We start from the raw sequence: 20,622 nt of genomic DNA, 5'->3' as shown, positions 1-20,622 counted from the left end.
GCAACTACCACTGCACAGAGAGAGAAGCAGTAACAGCGGAGTCTCCACAGAACTCTGTTTATTTAACTGCGTCGGGGCATCCGGTCAACGCTCCACATGAAAAACGGTGCGATAGAAGCGACTTTGAATACAAACAGACGAAAAGCCGCCGTGCTGCCAGGAGGGGGGAAAGCCGTCTGCGCGAGGGAGGCACGGACCGGGGACAGGACGACAGGGAGGCACGGGAGGCGGGTCTCAGACAGACAGCGACACAAAACTGTTGTACTGCTGGATGTTTCGCTTGAGGATATCTGAGCACGGGCCGAGGACGCGCTCAAATCTGGGTCGGTCCAGCTTCACGCACTTCAAAGGGCCGCGAGCGACCACCGTGGCAGCGCGAGGACGGTTCATCAGGAGCGCGATCTCACCTGCGAAGGGGGGACACGGGTCAAGGGAGGCGGGCGTCCTGGGAGCACCCCCGCGGGGGCGCTTCCGAGACACGAGGAGGCGGCGTCTACCGCTCTTCAAGCCCAGCACGGGCCCCACGACATCCGCACTTAAACACGACCGACAGGAGACCGTCGGCGACCGGACTACTGATGGGTAAAGGTCACAATCTCCCTCTCTCGGAGAGCCAAAAAGACTACAGTGAGAAAGTAAAATTCGGGAGAAAGAACGAAGAGAGACCTCTCAGCGTTATCTCCCTGAGAGGGGACTCGAACTACGTACTTGAAGGACAGCCACGTACCGAAATAGTCAGAAGGCCCCAATCTTCCCACTTCGACAAACTCTTCGTTTTCTGACCGACGTTGCAGCACAGCAGCTGAGCCCTGTAATAAAACCACCAAATGGCAAAACAGATACTTTCAACTCCAGGGTGGCCCTCTGCAGATGCAAGTGGGGCTACTTTGTCCTAGAAAAATAAAAAAAAAGATGCGGCGGCAATTTCAAATCCTCCCGTTCGCGTAAAAGATGACTCAAGAGAGTCACGACATGAGCTCCAGTCCCCTTCTGCCCCACGGCCCTGCCGGAGCCCCTTCTCGCCCCCAGGAGCCAAAGGGCTGAGACTCGGGTTGGCAAAGCGCAGCCGGGAGGGCCCAACCCGAACTCGCCGCCTGTTTTTATAAACGAAACGTTACAGGAACACACCAACGCATTTACACGCCGTCTCTGGCCGCTTCTGCACTGCACTCCTGCGCTGAGTCGAAGTGCGAGCGCTGAGTCTCTGCGACAGAAACCCCACGGCTCACAAAGCCTCAGTCACTTACCAACTGGCCTTCCAAAGAAACAGTCGCTCGACTCCTGACTTTTAGCAATTAGCATCTACTGAGCCACATTCCTACAAAATCTGCTCTTTAGGCTCTGGTTGGCGGGCAGGAGTATCTGCTATGCATTTCCATGAATTGTGAAGATAGAAAACATAGTAGCTTTCAGCCTTTACACGCTTGCCTTTAACCCTTATTTGCCAAATGGTCCAGACATGTGATTTTAACAAGGACGGTACAGACCCGTAATAGTTTGTTATGCTAAATGGGTAAGTTTCACTTGGCTTGCGTGATAAAAGATCGAGGAGCTCAGAATCTGGCCATTACTTCCTGAACAGCCCTTCCAGAACGGACTCCAACTCATTTAAAATACGGTGGCCTGGCACAACACCATTTCTAAGTGAAAGATAATTTTTAAATAAAATCTATCAGGTATTACTAAAAAGTGAAGCTGGAAATCAGAATGAGCCCCTTTTCTCTCTTATGGTGTACTGCTTTCTCCCCCCAATATCAAACACAGGCTCCGTTACCTCTAAAATAATGAAGAACTCGTCCCCTGGTTCACCTTGCACCACAATCTTCTGCCCATCCTCAAACTGAACAGGTTCCAACGCATCAGCGACTGTGAGACGTTCCCACTTGTCCAGAGATTCTGAAAGGCGAGAATCGAAAGAATTTCTCTACGCTAGTTGTCACTGCTAAAAATGTCAAAACTATCAACACGATGAGTCACATAGCCATGCCCGTTTAATATTCTAGTAGTGTTGCAGGTTCAACATGGTGCCTCTCTTCCATCACCTCAAGTCTCAGCAAGATCCTCCTCCTACTTACAGATAACTCTTAGATCCTTACTTCAGTGGTCCAGTGGCCAGGTTAACTTATCAACTGCACCCAATGGTAAAGGAATAAAAAATGTAATCATTAAGTCTTCCTAAAGAACACCATCAATGCAAATCAAGACCCAAACGTCATAGAGAGTGTCGCCATCCATACTATCCCAGAGGTGCACAGAAATAACTTACCTATTTAAACCCGGAGCTGAATTTATGAAACCCACGAGGAGAACCGGACAACGGTGCCCCAAAACCAAACGGAAACCCAAGTCATTAAGTAAATGTAACCCACTCAGAGAAAGGACACACGGAGGGGGAGAAGTCAACTCGCTCTAACAAAATGGCAGAAGACTATTCCCTAAGAATCACCACCACCCCCCCCCCCCCAGAGCAGGTTGTAACAACATCTGTGAGGCCGTGAAACAAAATACAACTGTGTCCAGTTAACCTGCTTTACTCAATTTCAACAAACTTCCAGCACTTCTTCAGAGAAAATCAGAAAATTACAGCTAATTTTTCTACAGAGAAAAGGCATTCGTGGAAGCGCTCGACTCTCCTGAACCAGTCAACTCACCGACGGAGCAACAGAGACAGAAATCAGAGGGGGAATGACTGCCAATGTCCATCAGCAAAGAAGGACACTTTTAGCCTTTCTGCCTCTCCCAGAGGAATGAGTAGCACATAATTCCAGGAAGTTTTTCCCACGTCCACCACTAGTAAAGAGGTGTGTCATAGACTAGTAGATTAAATACACTGTAAAATTACTTCTAACTTGGTCAAACTTCAACTTTGTGTTTTTCATTACTGTTAGCAAAAAAAAAAAAAAAAAAGTGAGTTGATAACCAGGGCAGTTTTTATGACATAAGCATGTATCACTAACACTTCAATTTAACAATTCTCTGTGCAATCTTCCAAAACTCACCTAAAATAGATACTTTACTAAGAAACTCCTCATACATCTTCCGCTTTCTCAGCGTGCTTCCCTATAAATGGAAAAAAAAAAAGTGATCTTAAAAATGTGTCATTATCACATAGTGCTGTGGAATAAATCTTAAATGTTAAGTAAACATTAAAAAAGAAAAAAAGTCAACGCCCGCCGATGCTTCTTGATGCTTCGTGTTGAAGACGGCAAAGCCACTGGTTCAGCTTAACGAAGAGCTGAGTAACTCGCTCTTAAAAGTCAGACCAGGCATATGGCCAAAGAAGGTGCCTGGGACAACCAATTAACGAAATGCCCAACGCACCATCAATTCCCCAAAAGAGCTCCCAGGTTGCATGAGTGACTAGAGCTGAACGTATGTCCAGCCCAGGGTTCTTCCCCACGACCCCAATCTTCCACAGAACTAAGGAAAGAAAACGGCCACCACTTGTAGACCTTCTACGGAAAACAGTCCCCTAGCCCCTGACTTCACCAAGCTGTCTTATCTGGGAGGTCTGGTAAACGCCAAGTATCTGGAGGAAGGCGACGGGGGAGCACAGTCCTCTGGAACGTCCTTACAGGCGCGTATACGTCTACCTACGCACACACATCCCCCAAATACAGCAAATGTTCAAAGTACGTCCAACTGCAGACTGTCAAATAGCCAGACAGGCACGGCACAAATTTAAGAAAACCATTCAAGAGGACGAATGCCAGCAGCTGGCACTTAACATCTGAAACTACTCTATAAACCTGTCACAAGGTTCTACGTGAGCAGAACGTTCCAATGGTTTTATCACTTTGTTTCTTCCTCCAGTCTTACGAGGGGACGTCTGCACTACCAACAACCCCCCTGCCGTTTAGGGAAGCGGGTCACTTGCGAACAGCCGTAAGGCACTTCGTGCTCTCAGAAGCAGCACCTGGCAAGCTACCGGACGTGCAAATGGGGACGTTCCCAAACGTGGGCTGACCACTACAGACGCACCACATGTGTCTCCCGTGTTATTTGCAGCCAGACATTTGTTCTAAAAGACCGGGCGATACGACTCAAACGCCCGTGACACACACTGAATTCTACGTCGCACTCCAAGAGGCGTGCCGGCTCACCATGAGGATTCTTCTGTAGCTGTCCCGGTCGATACCCCACAGTTTCACATTCGTCTTTGCTTTGACAGTGGCGGCTCTAGGCGTTCCATAGATCAAAGCGAGTTCCCCAAAGCTGCCTCCTTCCCCAACGCTGGTTGCCCATTCGTTGTTGACATAGACCTAAAAGGCAAATGACAAAGGACCGGTTGTTTCCTACACACACAAACACATTGGGATTAAACACCTTCCAAGGAGCCAGAATACTGAACTTGGTTTCTAAACCGGAATACATGATGTTTGTAGTACACAGCAACACAAACCCGAGTGTCTGTGATTCACGGGCTTAATTACCCGACATGAGAACGTTCCCCACGGGGAGGATCAGGGCAGAGGTAAACGAAGCGTTAACCGCGTGTACATTTCGAGAGTGCCGTGCCTCCTGCAGACGGCACTGAACTAATGATCCTGCGACAGCAGTGCTGTTATTATGCCCATTTCCCTTGTAAACAAGGTTCACAGGATCAAGAGAGCTGTACCAAGTCTCAGCACCAACTCCCAGGTGTCATGGACAGTCTCCCTCACATCTACCTTACCACACAGTATGCACACGCGCCTTAACCGGGGACTCCAGCAAGAGATTTAAACTGAATGTCTAGCGAACGAAATTGCCTTTCGACAGGTTAAAAAGTTTCTCTGTGTCATTTAAAATACCTGGCAAAAGATGTTGCTGGAATTTGACATATGAGGCTTTTAACAGCCCTTCAGAAACTCTTACAAGTAATCAGTATCGACACATTCACCTTTACGACTATCAACATATTTCTATTATTAAATCTTACATCCATCTCTCCTTGATCAATCACATAGAAGTTATCCCCTTCATCACCTAAAACAGAGTACAAAAAGTTAGGTGTATAATGCAAAGTGAGGAAACATACATCAGAACTATCAAATTAATGTAAAAATAAATTTATTTTACAGAGGTGCCATCAAAGAAAGTGTGTTATAAATTAACACAACCTTTCAGGAAGAAAAGTCCAATGATACGTTTTTAAAGCCATAAAATTGATCAATTTTTTAGTCATCTCATGGTAAAGAACAGCTCTGAAAAATAACTTAAAAAGAAAAAAAAGCTGTTATGTGTACAAAGACAGTACCCGTTACATGATCATGACAACAAAACAAACAGAGTAAGTAACAAAATATCAGACTATCACTACACTGGAAAACTCATGGATTATGAAGACCCACGAAAATATCAAGAGTAAATAAAAGAAAACAGGGGAGGGGGATACCCATAAGGTTAGACCCATGTTAATACACAAGGCAAAAAAGCTAAGAATCAGAAGCCCGAGAACCTTACAAACAGATGTGCTATGTGATTCAGAATGCAACTGCTTTGCTGCTTCCTACTTTATTTTACTCTGTAAGTGGTTAATAATATAAAGGATATACGAAATATATATGGCTCTAAAATCTCACACAACATTCAAAATTAAAATGCAATATCCTCCAGAAGTTACTATAAACAAAACTGTATCAGATACTAGAGAAAACAGTAGTCCTTTAGGGAAAGTGTGCCTTTTAGTTCAAAGGATTTTTTTTTTTTAACGTTTATTTATTTTTGAGACAGAGAGAGACAGAGCATGAACGGGGGAGGGTCAGAGAGAGAGAGGGAGACACAGAATCGGAAACAGGCTCTAGGCTCTGAGCTGTCAGCAACAGAGCCCGACGCGGGGCTCGAACTCACGGACTGCGAGATCATGACCCGAGCCGAAGTCGGACGCTTAACCGACTGAGCCACCCAGGCGCCCCAAAGTTCAAAGGATTTTAATTTAAAAAAAAAAAAAAGATCAGTTGTGCGGATCATGTGATTTTTAGCATCTGTCTTGTTGATGTGGTGGTGTAGGAGGACACTGATTGATTTACAAATATCGAACCATTCTTGCATCCCCAGAATAAAGCCTGCCTGACTGTGACGAACGATCCTTTCAATGTCTTGCTGAATGTGAATATTTTGTTGAGGATTTTTGCATCTGTGTTCTCAGTGATATTGGCCTATAGTTTTCTTTTCTCCTGTGGTATCTGTCTGGTTTTGGCATCAGGGTAATGCTGGCCTTGGAGCATGTATCTGGAAGCTTGCTTTCCTCCTCTATTTTTTCGAATAGTTAGAGGAGAATAGGTATTAACTTTACAAGGAACATACTTCAACACAACAAAAGGCCGTATGCAAAAAACAAACAGCTAACATCAGAATCAAAGGTGAAAAACTGAGAGCTTTTCCCTCTCTGTTCAGGAACAAGACAAGGATGTCCACTCTCACCACTTTTATTTAACACACAACTGAAGTCCTAGCCACGGCAATCAGCACAAAAAAGAAATGAGGCATCCATATTGGCAAGAAGTTTCAACTGTCACTATTTGCGAACAACACAAACAACACTATACACAGAAAATCCTAAAGACTCCAACCAAAAACTACGAGAAGCAATTCATGAATTTAGTCAAGTGGCAGGATACAAAATTAATAGTCAGAAATCAACAGCATTTTTATACAGTAGTAACAAAGTAGCAGGAAGAGAAATTTAAAAAGTAACACCATTTACAAGTGCACCAAAAAGGAATAAACTAACCGAGGAATAAACCAAAGAGGTAAAAGATCTGTACTCTAAAAACCGTAAATCACAAATGACAGAGGGGCGCCTGGGTGGCGCAGTCGGTTGAGCGTCCGACTTCAGCCAGGTCACGATCTCGCGGTCCGTCGGTTCGAGCCCCGCGTCGGGCTCTGGGCTGATGGCTCGGAGCCTGGAGCCTGTTTCCGATTCTGTGTCTCCCTCTCTCTCTCTGCCCCTCCCCTGTTCATGCTCTGTCTCTCTCTGTCCCAAAAATAAATAAACGTTGAAAAAAAAAAAATTTAAAAAAAAAAAAATCACAAATGACAGAAATGAAAGATGACAAACAGAAAGCTATTCCATGGTCATAGGACTAAAAGAGTTAATGTTGTTAAAATGTCCATATTACCTAAAGCAATCTACAGACTCAGTATGACCCCTATCAACATACCAACAGCGTTTTTCACAAAACTAGAAGAAATAATACTAAAAATTTGTATGGCAGCACAGAAGACCCCAAATAACCAAAGCAATCCTAAGAAAAACAAAGCTGGAGGTATCACAATACCAGATAGACTTCAAGATATACTACAAAGTTCAGTAAACAAAACAGTATGGTACTAACACAAAACGAGACACACAGATCAAGGAAACAGAACAGAGCCTAGAAATAAACACACAAGTATATGCTCACTTAATCTACGACAAAGGAAGCAAGAATACACAATGGGGAAAAGACAATTTCTTCAACAAATGGTGCTGGGGAAACTGGACACTACGTGCAAAAGAATGCAACTGGGCCACTTTCTAACATAATACACAAAAATAAACTCAAAATGGATTAAGGATCTAAATATGAGTTCTGAAACCATAAAAATCCTGTAAGAGAAAACAGTATTTCTCTCCCGTCAGCCACAGCAACATTTTTCTAGATATGTCTCCGTAGGCAAGGGACTACATCAAAATCAAAAGCTTTCGCAGGGGCCCCTGGGTGACTCAGTCGGTTAGGCATCTGACTCTCTCGATCTTGGCTCAGGTCATGATCCCAGGGTCCTGACATTGAGCTCCCCATCAGGCTCTGTGCTATTAGCGCAGACCCTGCTTGGGCTTTTCTCTCTCTCAAAATAAATAAATTTACTTAAAAAACAAAAAAAAGTTTTTGCACAGCAAAACTTTTAAAATGTGTATTAGTATTATTTAATATTATAATTATATATAATATATAATAACATATTAATATTTTGCACAGAAAACTTTTTTTAGTATTTATTTTTGAGAGAGAGACAGAGACAGAGAGTACAAGTGGGGGAGGGGTAGAGAGAGGGAGACAGAGAATCCAAAGCAGGCTGCAGGCTCCAGGCTCTGAGCTGTCAGCACAGAGCCCAACGCGGGGCTTGAACTCATGACCCGCCAGATCATGACCTGAGCCAAAGTCGGACGCCTAACTGACTGAGCCACCCAGGCACCCGTGTGTGAATTTTTAATATAAATGCGGGCACATAAAGCATTAATGCAAGTCAAAATGTCTCAGTGAACACGTTTCAGCAGTTTAACTTTATTTAACGATAATAAATAAACCTGTTACGTTTTTCTGGACAATGCCAACCTTTGGATTTTCTTAAAACAAGTATATTGATGACAACTAAATAGTGTTTGTAGCATTCTTATCAGACAGTAGATGTGATCCATTCACTATGCTTTTCTAACTGAGTTGTCCTACACGCAAGTACATGTTTTTAACGTTGCTGATCTTCTGTGCTGTCCACGTGAAGTCTGCTATTAGAATACGTTAAACCATTTTAAAACATGAAAAATAGAAATACCAGTGATCCAATAATTCCACTACTGGGTATTTACCCGAAAAAAATGAACACATGAATTTGAAAAGATCTATGCAGCCTATGTTTACCGCAGCACTGTTTACAATAGCCAAGATACAGAAGTACCCTAAGTGTCCATCCACAGGTGAATGAATAAGGAAAATAATGGAACATTATACAGCCATAAAAAAAAAAAAAAATCAGAAGACCGTGCCATTTGCAACAACATGGATGGACCTAGAGGGCATTATTCTAAGTAAAATAAGTCAGATTGAGAAAGACAAATATGCTATGACTCCACTCATAAGTAGAATCTGAAAGAAAAAGCACACGCACCCACAAATGAACAGACACCTGAAAAGCAGAATCAGACCTATAAATACAGAGAACAAACCGAAGGCTGCCAGGGGGTGGGGGAAAGGCAAAATGGGCAAAGGGAAGTGGGACAGGCTTCCGGTCACAGAATGAGTGAGTCACGGAGAAGAAAGGCACAGCCTACGGGATTCAGTCAGTGACACCGTCATAGTCCTATAAAGGGACCGGTGGTACTACAGCCGTGGTGAACACAGCTTAATGTACAAACTTGTCAAATCAGTAAATGGTACACCTGAAAACAATATAACATTGTGTGTCAACGATACTCAAAAAAAAAAGAAAGAAAGAAAGAAATCGGAAAATCCAGCAGTAGGACAGAAGGAAAATGGCAGGCCGAAAAGAAGAAAACGAACTCCAATTAACAAAATCCTGCAGGCCCACAGCACTGCAGGCCGCGGAAGCGGCAGCCCTTACCTTGCTGAATCACGGTCTCTCCGGCAATAAAGGAAACCGGAAACATGGCATCGAAAATATCACTGCAAGACACACAAGGCCTCAAGTCACATCTCATGTGCATCTTCTATGGATTCCAAACACCACCCTTTGACTTAAAGCTCCCAGATCTTCAGCCTGGACCGTCATCGGGTGAAAGATTATCAAAACTTGCCGCAGTGAGCAGACTAGTTTGGGACCACGGGTGTTCTGAAAAAACAGTATAACCAAGAACCCGAACCTACCTTCTCTCATTGTCATCAAGATGTGAAAAGAGCACATTCTTTTCAATGGCTTTGGCTAAAGCAGCCATTGTCTTATAATCTTTTGGTATAACCTGGAAAAGAACAGAAGATCCAATGACAATTCCATCAACCAAAACCAGATCATGTCTGAACGTGCATTTCAATTAAACGTCAAGATACGCTATGGTATTTAAACAAGACTGCTTTGAGTTGACTATTTAACACAACACGCTTGTACTATCTGTGATCTACAAAGTACTCAATAAATATTGACTGACTAATCCCCTTTCCTACAACCAAGCCTATATTGAAGGCTCATACTTGGTTTCCAGTCAACGACTAAAGTCACAAACCATAACACCTTGCAAGGTCATTATTCTGAGGCAAAACTAAGCAGTTTACGACAATTAGTCATTTTTTAAACCGTGACCACGTACTATGAGCTTCACAAGCCTCTTGTGAGGACAACTCTCTTCCCCTTCAGGCCAACAGCAGAACTCAAAATGGCAGGCTGGCTCCAAGGAAGAGCCAAAAGGAGGAAGGAAGCTTCCAGGATAAAAGGTTCAAAGTCACAACATGAGTTACGGGATGTCAAAAAGAAACCATGATTCAAAAGAAAAAACACTGCCCACTTCTTCCACTACAAAGCAACCGGAAAAGAAACCCCCCCCAAATACAACCGTTCGCTGTTTTACAATCATTATTCGTTATTTCCTCTAATGGCATGTTAGTACAGTAACTTGTTCCCCGGGACCCAAGAACCGTATAGGACGAAGTACAACCCATCCTGTGTTTTACTACTCAAAATGGTGCAGGCATCACCACAGGCGGCTAGCAGACGACCACGTGGGTCCCGAAAACATTGCCCCATTGTGCGGACAGCAGAACTACCTTTCTAACGTACGACGCAGCATCTTCCTCCGTGTAGACTTCAGCACTGATGGCACCTCGTCGCCTCCGGCCCTTAACCACTGGGTTGGGTGGTGGAGGAGAGATCTCATCCTCCCTCGAATCTGCACGGGCGCTCGCCTTCTGCAGATTCTGAATCTGTTTTGCCTCCTCCTGAAAAAAATTACACGTTTACAAAATGAGATCCTTCAGCATGTCAATTTGGTCTTCTCGTATCCTCCCAAGTGTGACCCAATCTCAATCACTGCAGATCTCTTCCTCTATTACCAATGTGAAAGTGAAGGGGGAAAAGGCCATTCCAAATGCAAAAAAAATGGAGTCGAGTTTGAAAAGCAATACTCTGAAAGGGCTATACTGTTTCCTCAGATGATAATAGACACCATATTTAATAATAAACAAAAGCCATTAGTACAAGGACACATAATGTGCAAATAAAAAATTAGATACTGGTTATGGTAATACATTGGCAACAATGCTTTATAATGCACACAACAGCAATAAACTGCGAAACAAAATCCTGGGGAATTAGGTTTCCGTGTGCTGCTACAGATAGCATGAAGATTCCCCACCACACACACACCCCAAAAGAATTGTTACCTAGAAATAACCACTCAGGCACAGCAAAGTGATACAACAATGTCTAGGTTACTGGGTTATTTCTTTAATTCACTGAAGTATTCTCTGGATCTGCCATGTCAAGTCGATGCTAGGAAAAGACAATGCCAAAACCAACAGGAAAGGGTCCTAAGCCTACGGAATTCATATTCTGGCTGAAGTCTCAGATATAAACAAACTATGAAATGATGTGATGGTAACCAAGAATTTAAGTAAGATCAGATCTAATAATATTTCTCCCAAAGGAGCTATAAGCACTCTTCATTATCTCTATTATTTATATTCTTTAATACCTTTATTATTTATTATTCATTGCACCGAAATTAAAACCAAAAGTTCACTTGTTTTTAAAATCTCATTACATCAATTCATATAAAAACTGAGACAAACTCTTTAATATTCTTACTTTTCAGATCCAGGGCCTTAAAAAGAAATGCCTCTTAACTGTGCAGTAAAGAAAGTTATTATACTTGATATAAAATAAAAATGAAAAAAAAAAAACAAACCCCAAGAACGTATTCTCTACTATGCTCTCATTCACTTGACTCATTCATTCTCCATTATTTTTCTAAACCATTTTTCAAATTCTAAATGAACTTATTCGCATTTACTGATAATTTCAAAAAGATTTTTGATAAAAGAAATTAATGAGATGCCTACTTTTTCTCTGACATGGTATTTAGCCCTGCTTCTACAAATAAAAGAGCTTATATATGCCACAACAAAGCCTAGGGTGATAACCATCAAGGTATTAACAATGTTAATTTCTATTAGGAGAATCATGCCTGATTTTTATTCTTTTCTGGAGAGAAGGTTTGGCTTTATTTTTCTCATTTCTCTGGATTTTCTAATTTTCAAACTTAGAAGAAAACACAGTAAGAAAAACATACAATGAAAACAATCTTACTATGCTTTATACTAAATTACAAAGGCATTTACTTCTTGACCAACTAATCCAGAAATTCTACTTCTAAGAATTTATTCCAACATATACATATATGTGATAAAACATATATACTAAGTTGCTCATTGTATCATTTGTAATAGTTTGTAATAGCCTAACAGTGGAAACCAAAATGGTCCTCAATGATTAAATAAATTATAGTTTTTCCATACAATGGAATGCCATGCACCTGCTGGAAAACAGGAAGCTTTTTTATATATGAATTTGTAGGTAAATGCCCATATATTATCTATAGAAAACTGGCTGCACTCAAGAAGACAATGGAATGGGACTTTTCACTACATATTTATATAGTATTATAGAACAACGTACAATTTTACTCAGGTAAAATATCTTATATACTATGTTAGATTATGTATTTATATAGGAAACAGATGTCATACGTTTCATTATATTTTATTATGTCACACCCTTTTGTACTTGCAAAATTTTGAACCATGTGCAAACATGTAACCATTTTCTTTAAAACTACATTTTTCAGAGGGGCACCTGGGCAGTCAGTCGGTTGAGCAGCTGACTTCAGCTCGGGTCACGATCTCACGGTCTGTGAGTTCAAGCCCGGAGAAGGGCTCTGTGATGATAGCCCAGGGCCTGGAGCCTGCTTTGGATTCTGTGTCTCCCTCTCTTTCTGCTCCTCCCCTGCTTGCGCTCTCTAAAACTAAATGAATGTTTTAAAAAAAAATTTTTTTAAACACATTTTTCAGAAAACCCACTTCATTTTCCTTCTGGTAATTCCAATAACCAGTAAGTTTTCCCACCTCATACTAACAAAGAACTATAAAACTCGTGTCTCCTTAAATTTAGCTGAAGGCCATAAATTAAAACACAAATTCTACCTCCAAAAATCTGTCATTGGCATTTCACAAAAATTTCACGAAAAATGACACAAACAGCATCTCATTTAGAACGACATCTAAATGAATTTTTAAGATAATTTTTAAGGACCAAAAGCATTTTGATTTTTAACACTGTTTCATGGATCCTCTTTAAACAGCAATCAGATATAACCTCATCTTGGTGACTCACATCCATTACTGAGATCGAATCCTAGTACGTATTAGGATACATTTTTATATCCCTTTCCTTGCTGTCGTCATTCTGCTGCCAGCCTCTCCCCTCTTCGGTTTTCCCACTTATGAAAACAAAAGCCAAAAGGAGCCAAAAAACACACCAAAAAACCCTCCTAATCTACTTCATGGCTGCCGGCATTCGTCCTCGAGCTTAAGTTCACAGCATCCCCACCACTTACTTAACAGGCTTCCAACAATTACTCGTTCTCTCTCCCCCCTCGCTGTTCCACTCTTCCCCACAGGGGAGACAAACTTCCAAGCAAATGGACGTGGGGCGTGGCCTTGGAATGTAAGTGGACGCACCATACTGCGCCCACTTTGATGGTTTGCCCCGCTTGGGCTTCTGGTGGTTCTCGCCTTGAGCAACAGCATGCTCTATACCGTGGCTGCTCCTTGCACTCAGCTCCAGAACAAGAAACATGTGGAGTCAGGAAGACAGGAGGGGCTGAGCCCAGAAGAGCTGCCCAGGACAGTGAAATAAGGTCTTCTGTAGTCAGCCACTGCAATCGGGGGCTTTATGTAGAGTAAGCCACTGGGATCGGGGTGGGGGAGGAGGGGGTCATATGCCGCCCCAGTACAAGTTAACTGCCACACCACGTGTACGAGCCACGTCACTCCGCTTCTGAGTTTTACCCGCTACCTCTTAACATGGGGATAGTCACCTGCCTCTCACATCTGAAATGAGGAATATGTATGTGTGCAAAGTGCTTCACACAGAACCTGGCACTCAGTGGAGACACTCAGTAGCCACAGCAATTAAAATTCCTCTGACCTATCAGACAGGCAACGTTCTAATAAATACATGCACTAGTGCGAACTTCAATTTCAGATGACAGTCTGAAGTAAAACGCAGAAGCTTTCCAACGGACCAATTGTGAGTCTGGGGCACACTTCTCGTTGAGTAGCTCAAGGTACCAGAAACACGACCCCTGGTTAACACAGGAAAGGAGGTGACAAGAATGTGACTGTGTATTTCCAGACACACTAAACCCAACACCTAACGTACAGAACAACGACCTGTGGAAAAGTTGAAAATCTACTTCCTTAAAAGCCCAGATATCCACACTGGACCCTGGCTAAAGGAATGTGCGCGTGTGAAATAAAGCCCCTTGAGTTACAGGAAGGAGTGTGTCAGCCAGGACTTTTGTTAAGAGGTAAAGAGGCTAATACACATTAAATCTAAAAATCCCATCTGCAGAACACTCCGTTAAGGACGCTTTCTTGCCTCCCTGTCGGGGAGGCTTCGGCAGCGCGAGGGTAAGCCCAGGCGCTGCAGTGACCACACACTCCATGTTCCCTATAAAAAGACACACCCTTAATGTCCCACCCACTTCATTCCCTCATCCGCTGGTTTCTATTGATGTCTGAAGCGAAGAGGGATCACCTTACAGTGACCCATTTCAGAACCAGATCTCCAGGAACGCACTTTATTTCAAAACAGGGAACGCCCACGGCAGCCTGGCTCTACAGTATTTCACGAACCATTTGGAAATTGCTTACAACGGAGCAAACGAGACTTTCTAATACAATTCTAAAACAGCGAGGCCACGTTCCTGGGAACCGGTTAGTGGTTCTTTTGTTGTTAATTATCTTAATCACGGTACTCAACACCAGTTTTAGCAAACACCTTTTCAACAAGACAGTAGGAGAAAATGTCTGATCACCGAGCTACCCAAACACTTTTAAAATCTTAGTATACACAGATTCTTCACTAATATGGTATGTCACTTAAAAGATTTTCCAAACAAATGGGATATATTACAAATATTTCTATTATACAATTAAATAATTAATCACCACATACCTAAGAAATGCCTCCCAAGTGGTTCATAATCATTTCAAACCACATCAAAGCTTCAGTACGTATAAAAAAACCTGTAAACTTATCTCAATTTACAGAAACAAATCAAACTACTGAAAGCATTTACCGTTCCAGACTTTCTCATTCATCACTTCTTGAGGGAAGTGAACTGAAGCATTGTCCTTGACTACCATTCGGCTTAGAAAAGCACTTAGCATATCCTTAGGTCACAGTGACACACGCAATGAGGATGGACGATGAAGAATAAAAACTGAATTGCTCTTTTTCAAGAGGAAACAAGTCCTGACCAAAACCGTAAGTAAAGGAAAATTCTGACACCGGTCACGTCACCCTTCGCGTCTCTGCTCTACAGTCCGACTCATCTGAGATACAGTCCACAGTGAAACGGACGCCTGCACTTCTGATCCCCCGCTTGGTCAGAAGCTAGCCTCAAATGCTTCATTACATTAGTTTTAAAAGGCGAAACAAGGTCTACGAAGCTCACTCGTTTTGGGGAAGGAAACGAAAGCATTAGCGGCTTTCAAGCGCTGCAGAACTTCTCGTGTCCTACAACTGCTGCCTCTGATGAACCGTATCCAGTTATTTTAATCAGGTTTATGGGTCAATTAAGACGGTTACAAGGGACTAACTGTTTAGAAGCCCTCCGCTACCCAGGTAACTCGCCATGCAGGTTTGTTTTGAGGCATTCTACCGATCACGAAGTTAAAAATTACTAGAAACGCCTTAACTGCACTTCTTTTTGTGAAACTCTAGTTTAGATTTCTTGTTTGGTCCAAATGCCTTTTCTTCCAAGTGGTACAAATTGGGGACATTCGACGGCGTACGTGTAACAGTCGCCGGGGTCGTCGGGTCTCCCGCGTGTATATTTACCTTCTCCAGCCTCTCGAAGTATTCCCTGAGGAATGCCATGGGTCGCTCGGGCCGGGCAGTGCACAACTGCACGATGGAATCCTTGAGCAGCGCCTGGATGTTGTGCTTCTGGACGTAGAGCTCGCACTCGCGGAGGCTGCGCTCCTCATCACTGGCGGTGCTGCCGGAGGCCATGGCTGTCTGCGGGCGAAAACACACACACAGGCTTGGGCAAACGATTGCTAAAGAGCACAAGCCGAGCTGGCCTTTGACTGAAATTCATCAGGCAACTGAATCACAAGGGCTTTTTTTTTCCGGAGACTTTCTTTTTTTAAACAGGGAGGTGGGGGTTCGCGAAGAAAATATGTAAAGAAATAAATAGCATTCTTCCAAAGAAGTGTTTCATTTAGTTCCTGGCGCGGGATCTGGGTTCTGCAGGCAGCAACAGCAAGAGGCAAGAACCCGCGCTCCTGGGAGGAAGGATCAGCCACTATCCCCCGCGGAGGAGGGCCACTGAGGAGTCAGGACCCTAAGGGAATTTCATTCAGTTCTCCCCCTGCAAAGAAATCACGATGACGTGGGGAAGTGTGTAAATGGCAAACAGGACAGAGAATTACAAGTGCACACAAGTCCGCTCTAAGTGAAAGCAAGGAAGCACAATGAAGAACTTCCGACATTCCCTGTACCTAACTCCTATCCTGGGCGAGTGTCCTAATGTCGCTCAACAAACCCCTGGAGCAAAGGATCTGATTAGCCAACCACTAGCATAATCAAAATTTCTAAAAACACAAAACGATCTCCAGACGAATTTTAAAAGCAACCTTTTATTCCAGATTCTTTTATAAAATCCCGGCCCTAAGTGATAACAAACACACTGGTAAAAGAAAATAGCCTTAACAGAAAAAAACAAAAGCAAAAACAAACCAAAGAACCTTCCCAAATAAATCATATAAGATTTGGGCAGGTAAATGTCAAAACATCTTCTTTGGGCAGAAAAATGCTAAAACAGGTTAAATTTTAAATGTACATGAAAGGGGCGCCTGGGTGGCTCAGTTGGTTGAGCGTCTGACTTCAGCTCAGGTCACGATCTCACAGTCCATGAGTTCGAGCCCCGCGTCGGGCTCTGGGCTGATGGCTCAGAGCCTGGAGCCTGCTTCAGATTCTGTGTCTCCCTCTCTCTCTGCCCCTCCCCTGCTCATGCTCTGTCTCTGTCTCAAAAATAAATAAAAACATTTTAAAAAGTGTACATGAAGATATCAATAGATAAACTGCATTTAATGAATTTTAGAGGATTCAAACTACCTGGATGTAAAGTAAAGTAAGTAGAAATATAACAGCAGCTAACTTTACCCCAGAATTTAAAGCTTACCAGTTTAACAACACAGTCATAAATTACTTTCCTCCCAACTCCTAATTATTAAGCCATTAAGGTTAGAAAATAAAATTGAGGTCCTCTCCCCCTCCCAGATGAATTCAATACACATCAGTCTTTTCCAAATATAATGCACACGAAACCAGAGAGGAAACTCTAAATTTAAAAGAAAAAAAGAAACACCAGATTAGGAGCCAAAGTGCTACACTGTTATTCATTTTGTTTTGACAAATAAAGGTCAGTAACAAGCAGACTAATTTTTTTTAACGTTTATTCATTTTTGAGAGACAGAGAGAGACAGAGCATGAGCAGGGGAGGGGCAGAGAGAGAGAGAGGGAGACACAGAATCCAAAGAAGGCTCCAGGCTCTGAGCTGTCAACACAGAGCCCGATGCGGGGCTCGAACCCAGACTGTGAGATCCTGACCTGAGCCGAGTCGGACCCTCAACCGCTCAACCGACTGAGCCACCCAGGCGCCCCACAAGCAGACTAGTTAACAGACCATGAGAAAGTCTGTAGCTCCCTGACAAGCGCATAAATTAAAAGCCACAGAAAAAGAACCACGCTACTTCAGAAATACACAATAAAAAAAAAAAGGTTCTTTAATTTTGGATTTATACCAGCCACTTTTCCAGGTCAGACCGTCATACGAACTGATAATCCACTTCAGTGAATTTTCTACATTTCAAATAATGCCAACGGCCACCAAGAACAATGATAAATCAGATCTTTTATGCTCCAAAATATTCCGACATGTTTCAGGAATATCAATCCATGTATTCAACTGATCAGAGAAATCATTCAAAGATCAGACTCTGGCTGGTAGAAAGGAGAGAACTGGGTCTAACAAGTGAAACTGACCTTTTGTTTGAAACAAAGTCTTAAAAAGAACACACTGGCTGGTCTTCCTGAGGGAGCAAATTAACAAAAATGCCCCAAGATTAATGCGGTCACCATGTGAACCCCTTAATCCAAACTTGACTGTCTCAGTATTTTTAATCGGATATACTCTGTATTCCTTCTTAAAACTAAGAGCCCAACAATTTAGCTTCTCCCCTCCCCCCGCAAAATTATTTAACTCCTTCTAAACTTTCACAGCATTGTACCTGCTCATAAGAAAACTCCGTTTTCTTTTGTCAATTCAATTGTGACAAAATTCAGTTTCAAAAGGATTACATGAGAGGGCATACTTAACACACTTTTGGGAAACTTGCTGATTCAGACCGCAGACCCTCAGACCAGCCAGAAACACTTCCTTTGGGTCATCTTCAGAAAGCGTTCTCTCTTTCCTCTGCTAGAAAGGCCAGTCGCTTGACAATCTCTCAAAGTAGCTGTTCGGCATTACACCTGCACTGCGCTGCAGGGGTTAATAGGGACCATGTACTTATTTTCGAGAGGAAGGACAGGAGAGTGCCCTTCACTTCACTCATGCCACAATCATGGCCACAGAATGAAGAAGGGAGGCCTATCCCTCCTTCATCCTACTCTAGTCGGAAGGCCACGACGGTGGCGAAAAGACGGAGGAAGGACGGGGACGAAGATCAGAAAAGGGGGGGGGGAGGGTGAAAGGGGACAAAATGAAATTCAGGAGCCAAGCTAAAATCACGGAGCAGGGGGGAGGAGGGGAGCACCCGGAAGGCTTTCCCGGGGAAAGAAAGCCACTGCTGGGGAGGAGGACAAGGAGGCCCTAGAAAGAAAAACGAGAACGGCCGAGTCTCAAGATCAGCCAGCAATGCTAGGGGGAACGATGGCGGATTCCAGTAAAATCGAACTGATGTCCTTCAGGAAATGGGGGAGGGCGAGCGAGGAGGCCGCGGCGCGCGGGTGCGGAGGCGGCAGGGGCGCGATGGCCGCGGAGGGCCGGGGGCCCCAGCGCCGCCGAGCGCGGGGAACGCGCGCGGGCGGGGCGGCCGGTGAGCCCCGCACCGGAGCAGTCCCGGCGACCCGGGGGCCTCGGAGCCGCAGACTCGGGGCCGGGGGCGCGGCCCGGGGCGTGAGGCCTACGGGGAGGCGCCCGCTGGGGCCGGGGAGGGGCAGGGGGTGCGGCCATCCCCCTGCAGGTCGCTCCCCGTGACGCCATCTTGGATCGGTCCAGCGCCCCCAAACGGGCGGCGGGGCCGCGAAGCTCGGCGCGTCGGGGACCCCTGGTCGACCCCACTCACCTGGGCACGGGCGGCGGCGGACGCGGGACAGCGGGTGCGAGGCTGCGGCTGGCTGAGCTGTCCGGGCGCTTCCCTCCCAGCCCCGCTCTACTCTGCGGTAGCGGCTCCGCGGCGGCTCCACCGGAAACGACCCGGCTGCAACCAATCAGCGCCCGACTGCTGACGTCAATGCGCCTCGCTCTGGCCAGAGCCGTCGCCTTGGCAACCTTAAAGGCGCTGCGGCCCGGGTTCCTCTTTAGCCCCTCTTCGAAGGACCCTGGCCCCTCCACGCCCTAGAATCGTTCTTCCGCTCTCCTTTCTAATCTAACCTCGTCCCCCACTCGCAGCCCTTTCCTCCCACCCGCCTCTTATCCTTTCCCCACTCTCTCCAGCCCGACGCTCCCCTCCTTCCGTTCACCTGCCCCCCTTACCTGTTCCTGTCTGGATACCACAGGTCCCCTTTATTCTTCCTTCTGCTCTCCGCTCGTCGACGGCGCGGCTTGGGGGAGCTCCCCTCTCTGCTCGGCCCCTCGCCTCCACTCCTCACTCCGCCCCACTCTCACTCCCGCCTCCCTCGCCGCCTCTGCCTTTTCTCCCTCCCTCCAGCCCCCACCCCCAACCCGGGCGGACCCACGTGGGGCGTCTCGGATGACAGGTGGGCGACTCCGCCCCGCAGCCCCTTGCTGGGGGAGGACGCGGGGCCGGGGTGGGGAGATTCCTGCCGTTTCCAGGCCCCGGAGGAGGCGGCGGCCGCGGCGGATCCGCGGCAGCGGCGGATGCCCAGGATGAGCACGCCCGGCCGCGCATCCTGTGCCTGGCCTGCACCGCGCGGGCCTCCGGGCACGGGCCCGCCATCCGGTCCAGGAAATCCGAGCCCTGCCGAGCGTCCGCTTGGCTGATCGGGCCGCTCTCCCCTCCGGGGGTGCTGTCGTCAGTGGAGGCCTAGCCGGTCTGTGGGCCCGAGACACTGAAAAGGACTTGTCAGGGTGCATCTAGAACCTGAAACGCACACCCCCCCCCCCCTCCCCTCCATCATGACGCCTGACCCGGCATGGGGAGAAGTTACAAAGGGTGCAGATAGGCCAAAACCCTCTGTGACCACACGAGAAATCTCAACTGCCTGCAAAACCACCCATCAAGGATGATTCGGATTCGAGGGGGAGACAAGGCGGCTCCTTTACTGCTTCGGCCATTTTTTTCCCCCATCAGAGCGTCTGTCGGTAGAAGGAAGAAAGGGGGAGCGGGAGACAGTTTTAGACATCTCAAGTCGCTACATGAATAAAGAAGGCCTTTGGAGGACACGTATCCTTGGGTC

General features: G+C 45.2%; 1 protein-coding gene across 3 annotated transcripts; it reads right to left on the bottom strand.

Annotated features, from left to right (window-relative positions):
- Positions 1-43: 43 nt before the first annotated feature.
- Positions 44-19,895, bottom strand: PRKAR1A (protein kinase cAMP-dependent type I regulatory subunit alpha). 3 transcript variants are annotated; one of them, XM_027047987.2, is made up of 12 exons: positions 19,739-19,890; positions 19,329-19,463; positions 15,817-15,996; positions 10,458-10,628; positions 9,567-9,658; positions 9,304-9,365; positions 4,922-4,968; positions 4,104-4,262; positions 3,000-3,060; positions 1,775-1,896; positions 728-809; positions 44-407 (listed from the first exon to the last, which is right to left on the bottom strand). In XM_027047987.2, the coding sequence occupies exons 3-12, from the start codon at positions 15,988-15,990 to the stop codon at positions 235-237; spliced, it is 1,143 nt and encodes a 380-aa protein (XP_026903788.1). In that variant the 5' UTR covers positions 15,991-15,996; positions 19,329-19,463; positions 19,739-19,890; the 3' UTR covers positions 44-234. The 3 variants fall into 3 exon arrangements, with proteins under 3 accessions (XP_026903788.1, XP_053068175.1, XP_014928142.1); XM_053212200.1 differs by having other exon boundaries at positions 19,329-19,534; positions 19,739-19,887; XM_015072656.3 differs by lacking the exon at positions 19,329-19,463 and having other exon boundaries at positions 19,739-19,895.
- Between the last annotated feature and the right edge of the window lie 727 nt (positions 19,896-20,622).

The sequence above is a fragment of the Acinonyx jubatus genome, chromosome E1 (assembly GCF_027475565.1).
Source record: "Acinonyx jubatus isolate Ajub_Pintada_27869175 chromosome E1, VMU_Ajub_asm_v1.0, whole genome shotgun sequence".
NCBI lineage: Eukaryota > Metazoa > Chordata > Mammalia > Carnivora > Felidae > Acinonyx > Acinonyx jubatus.
This window is presented reverse-complemented; position numbering and strand designations above follow the sequence as displayed.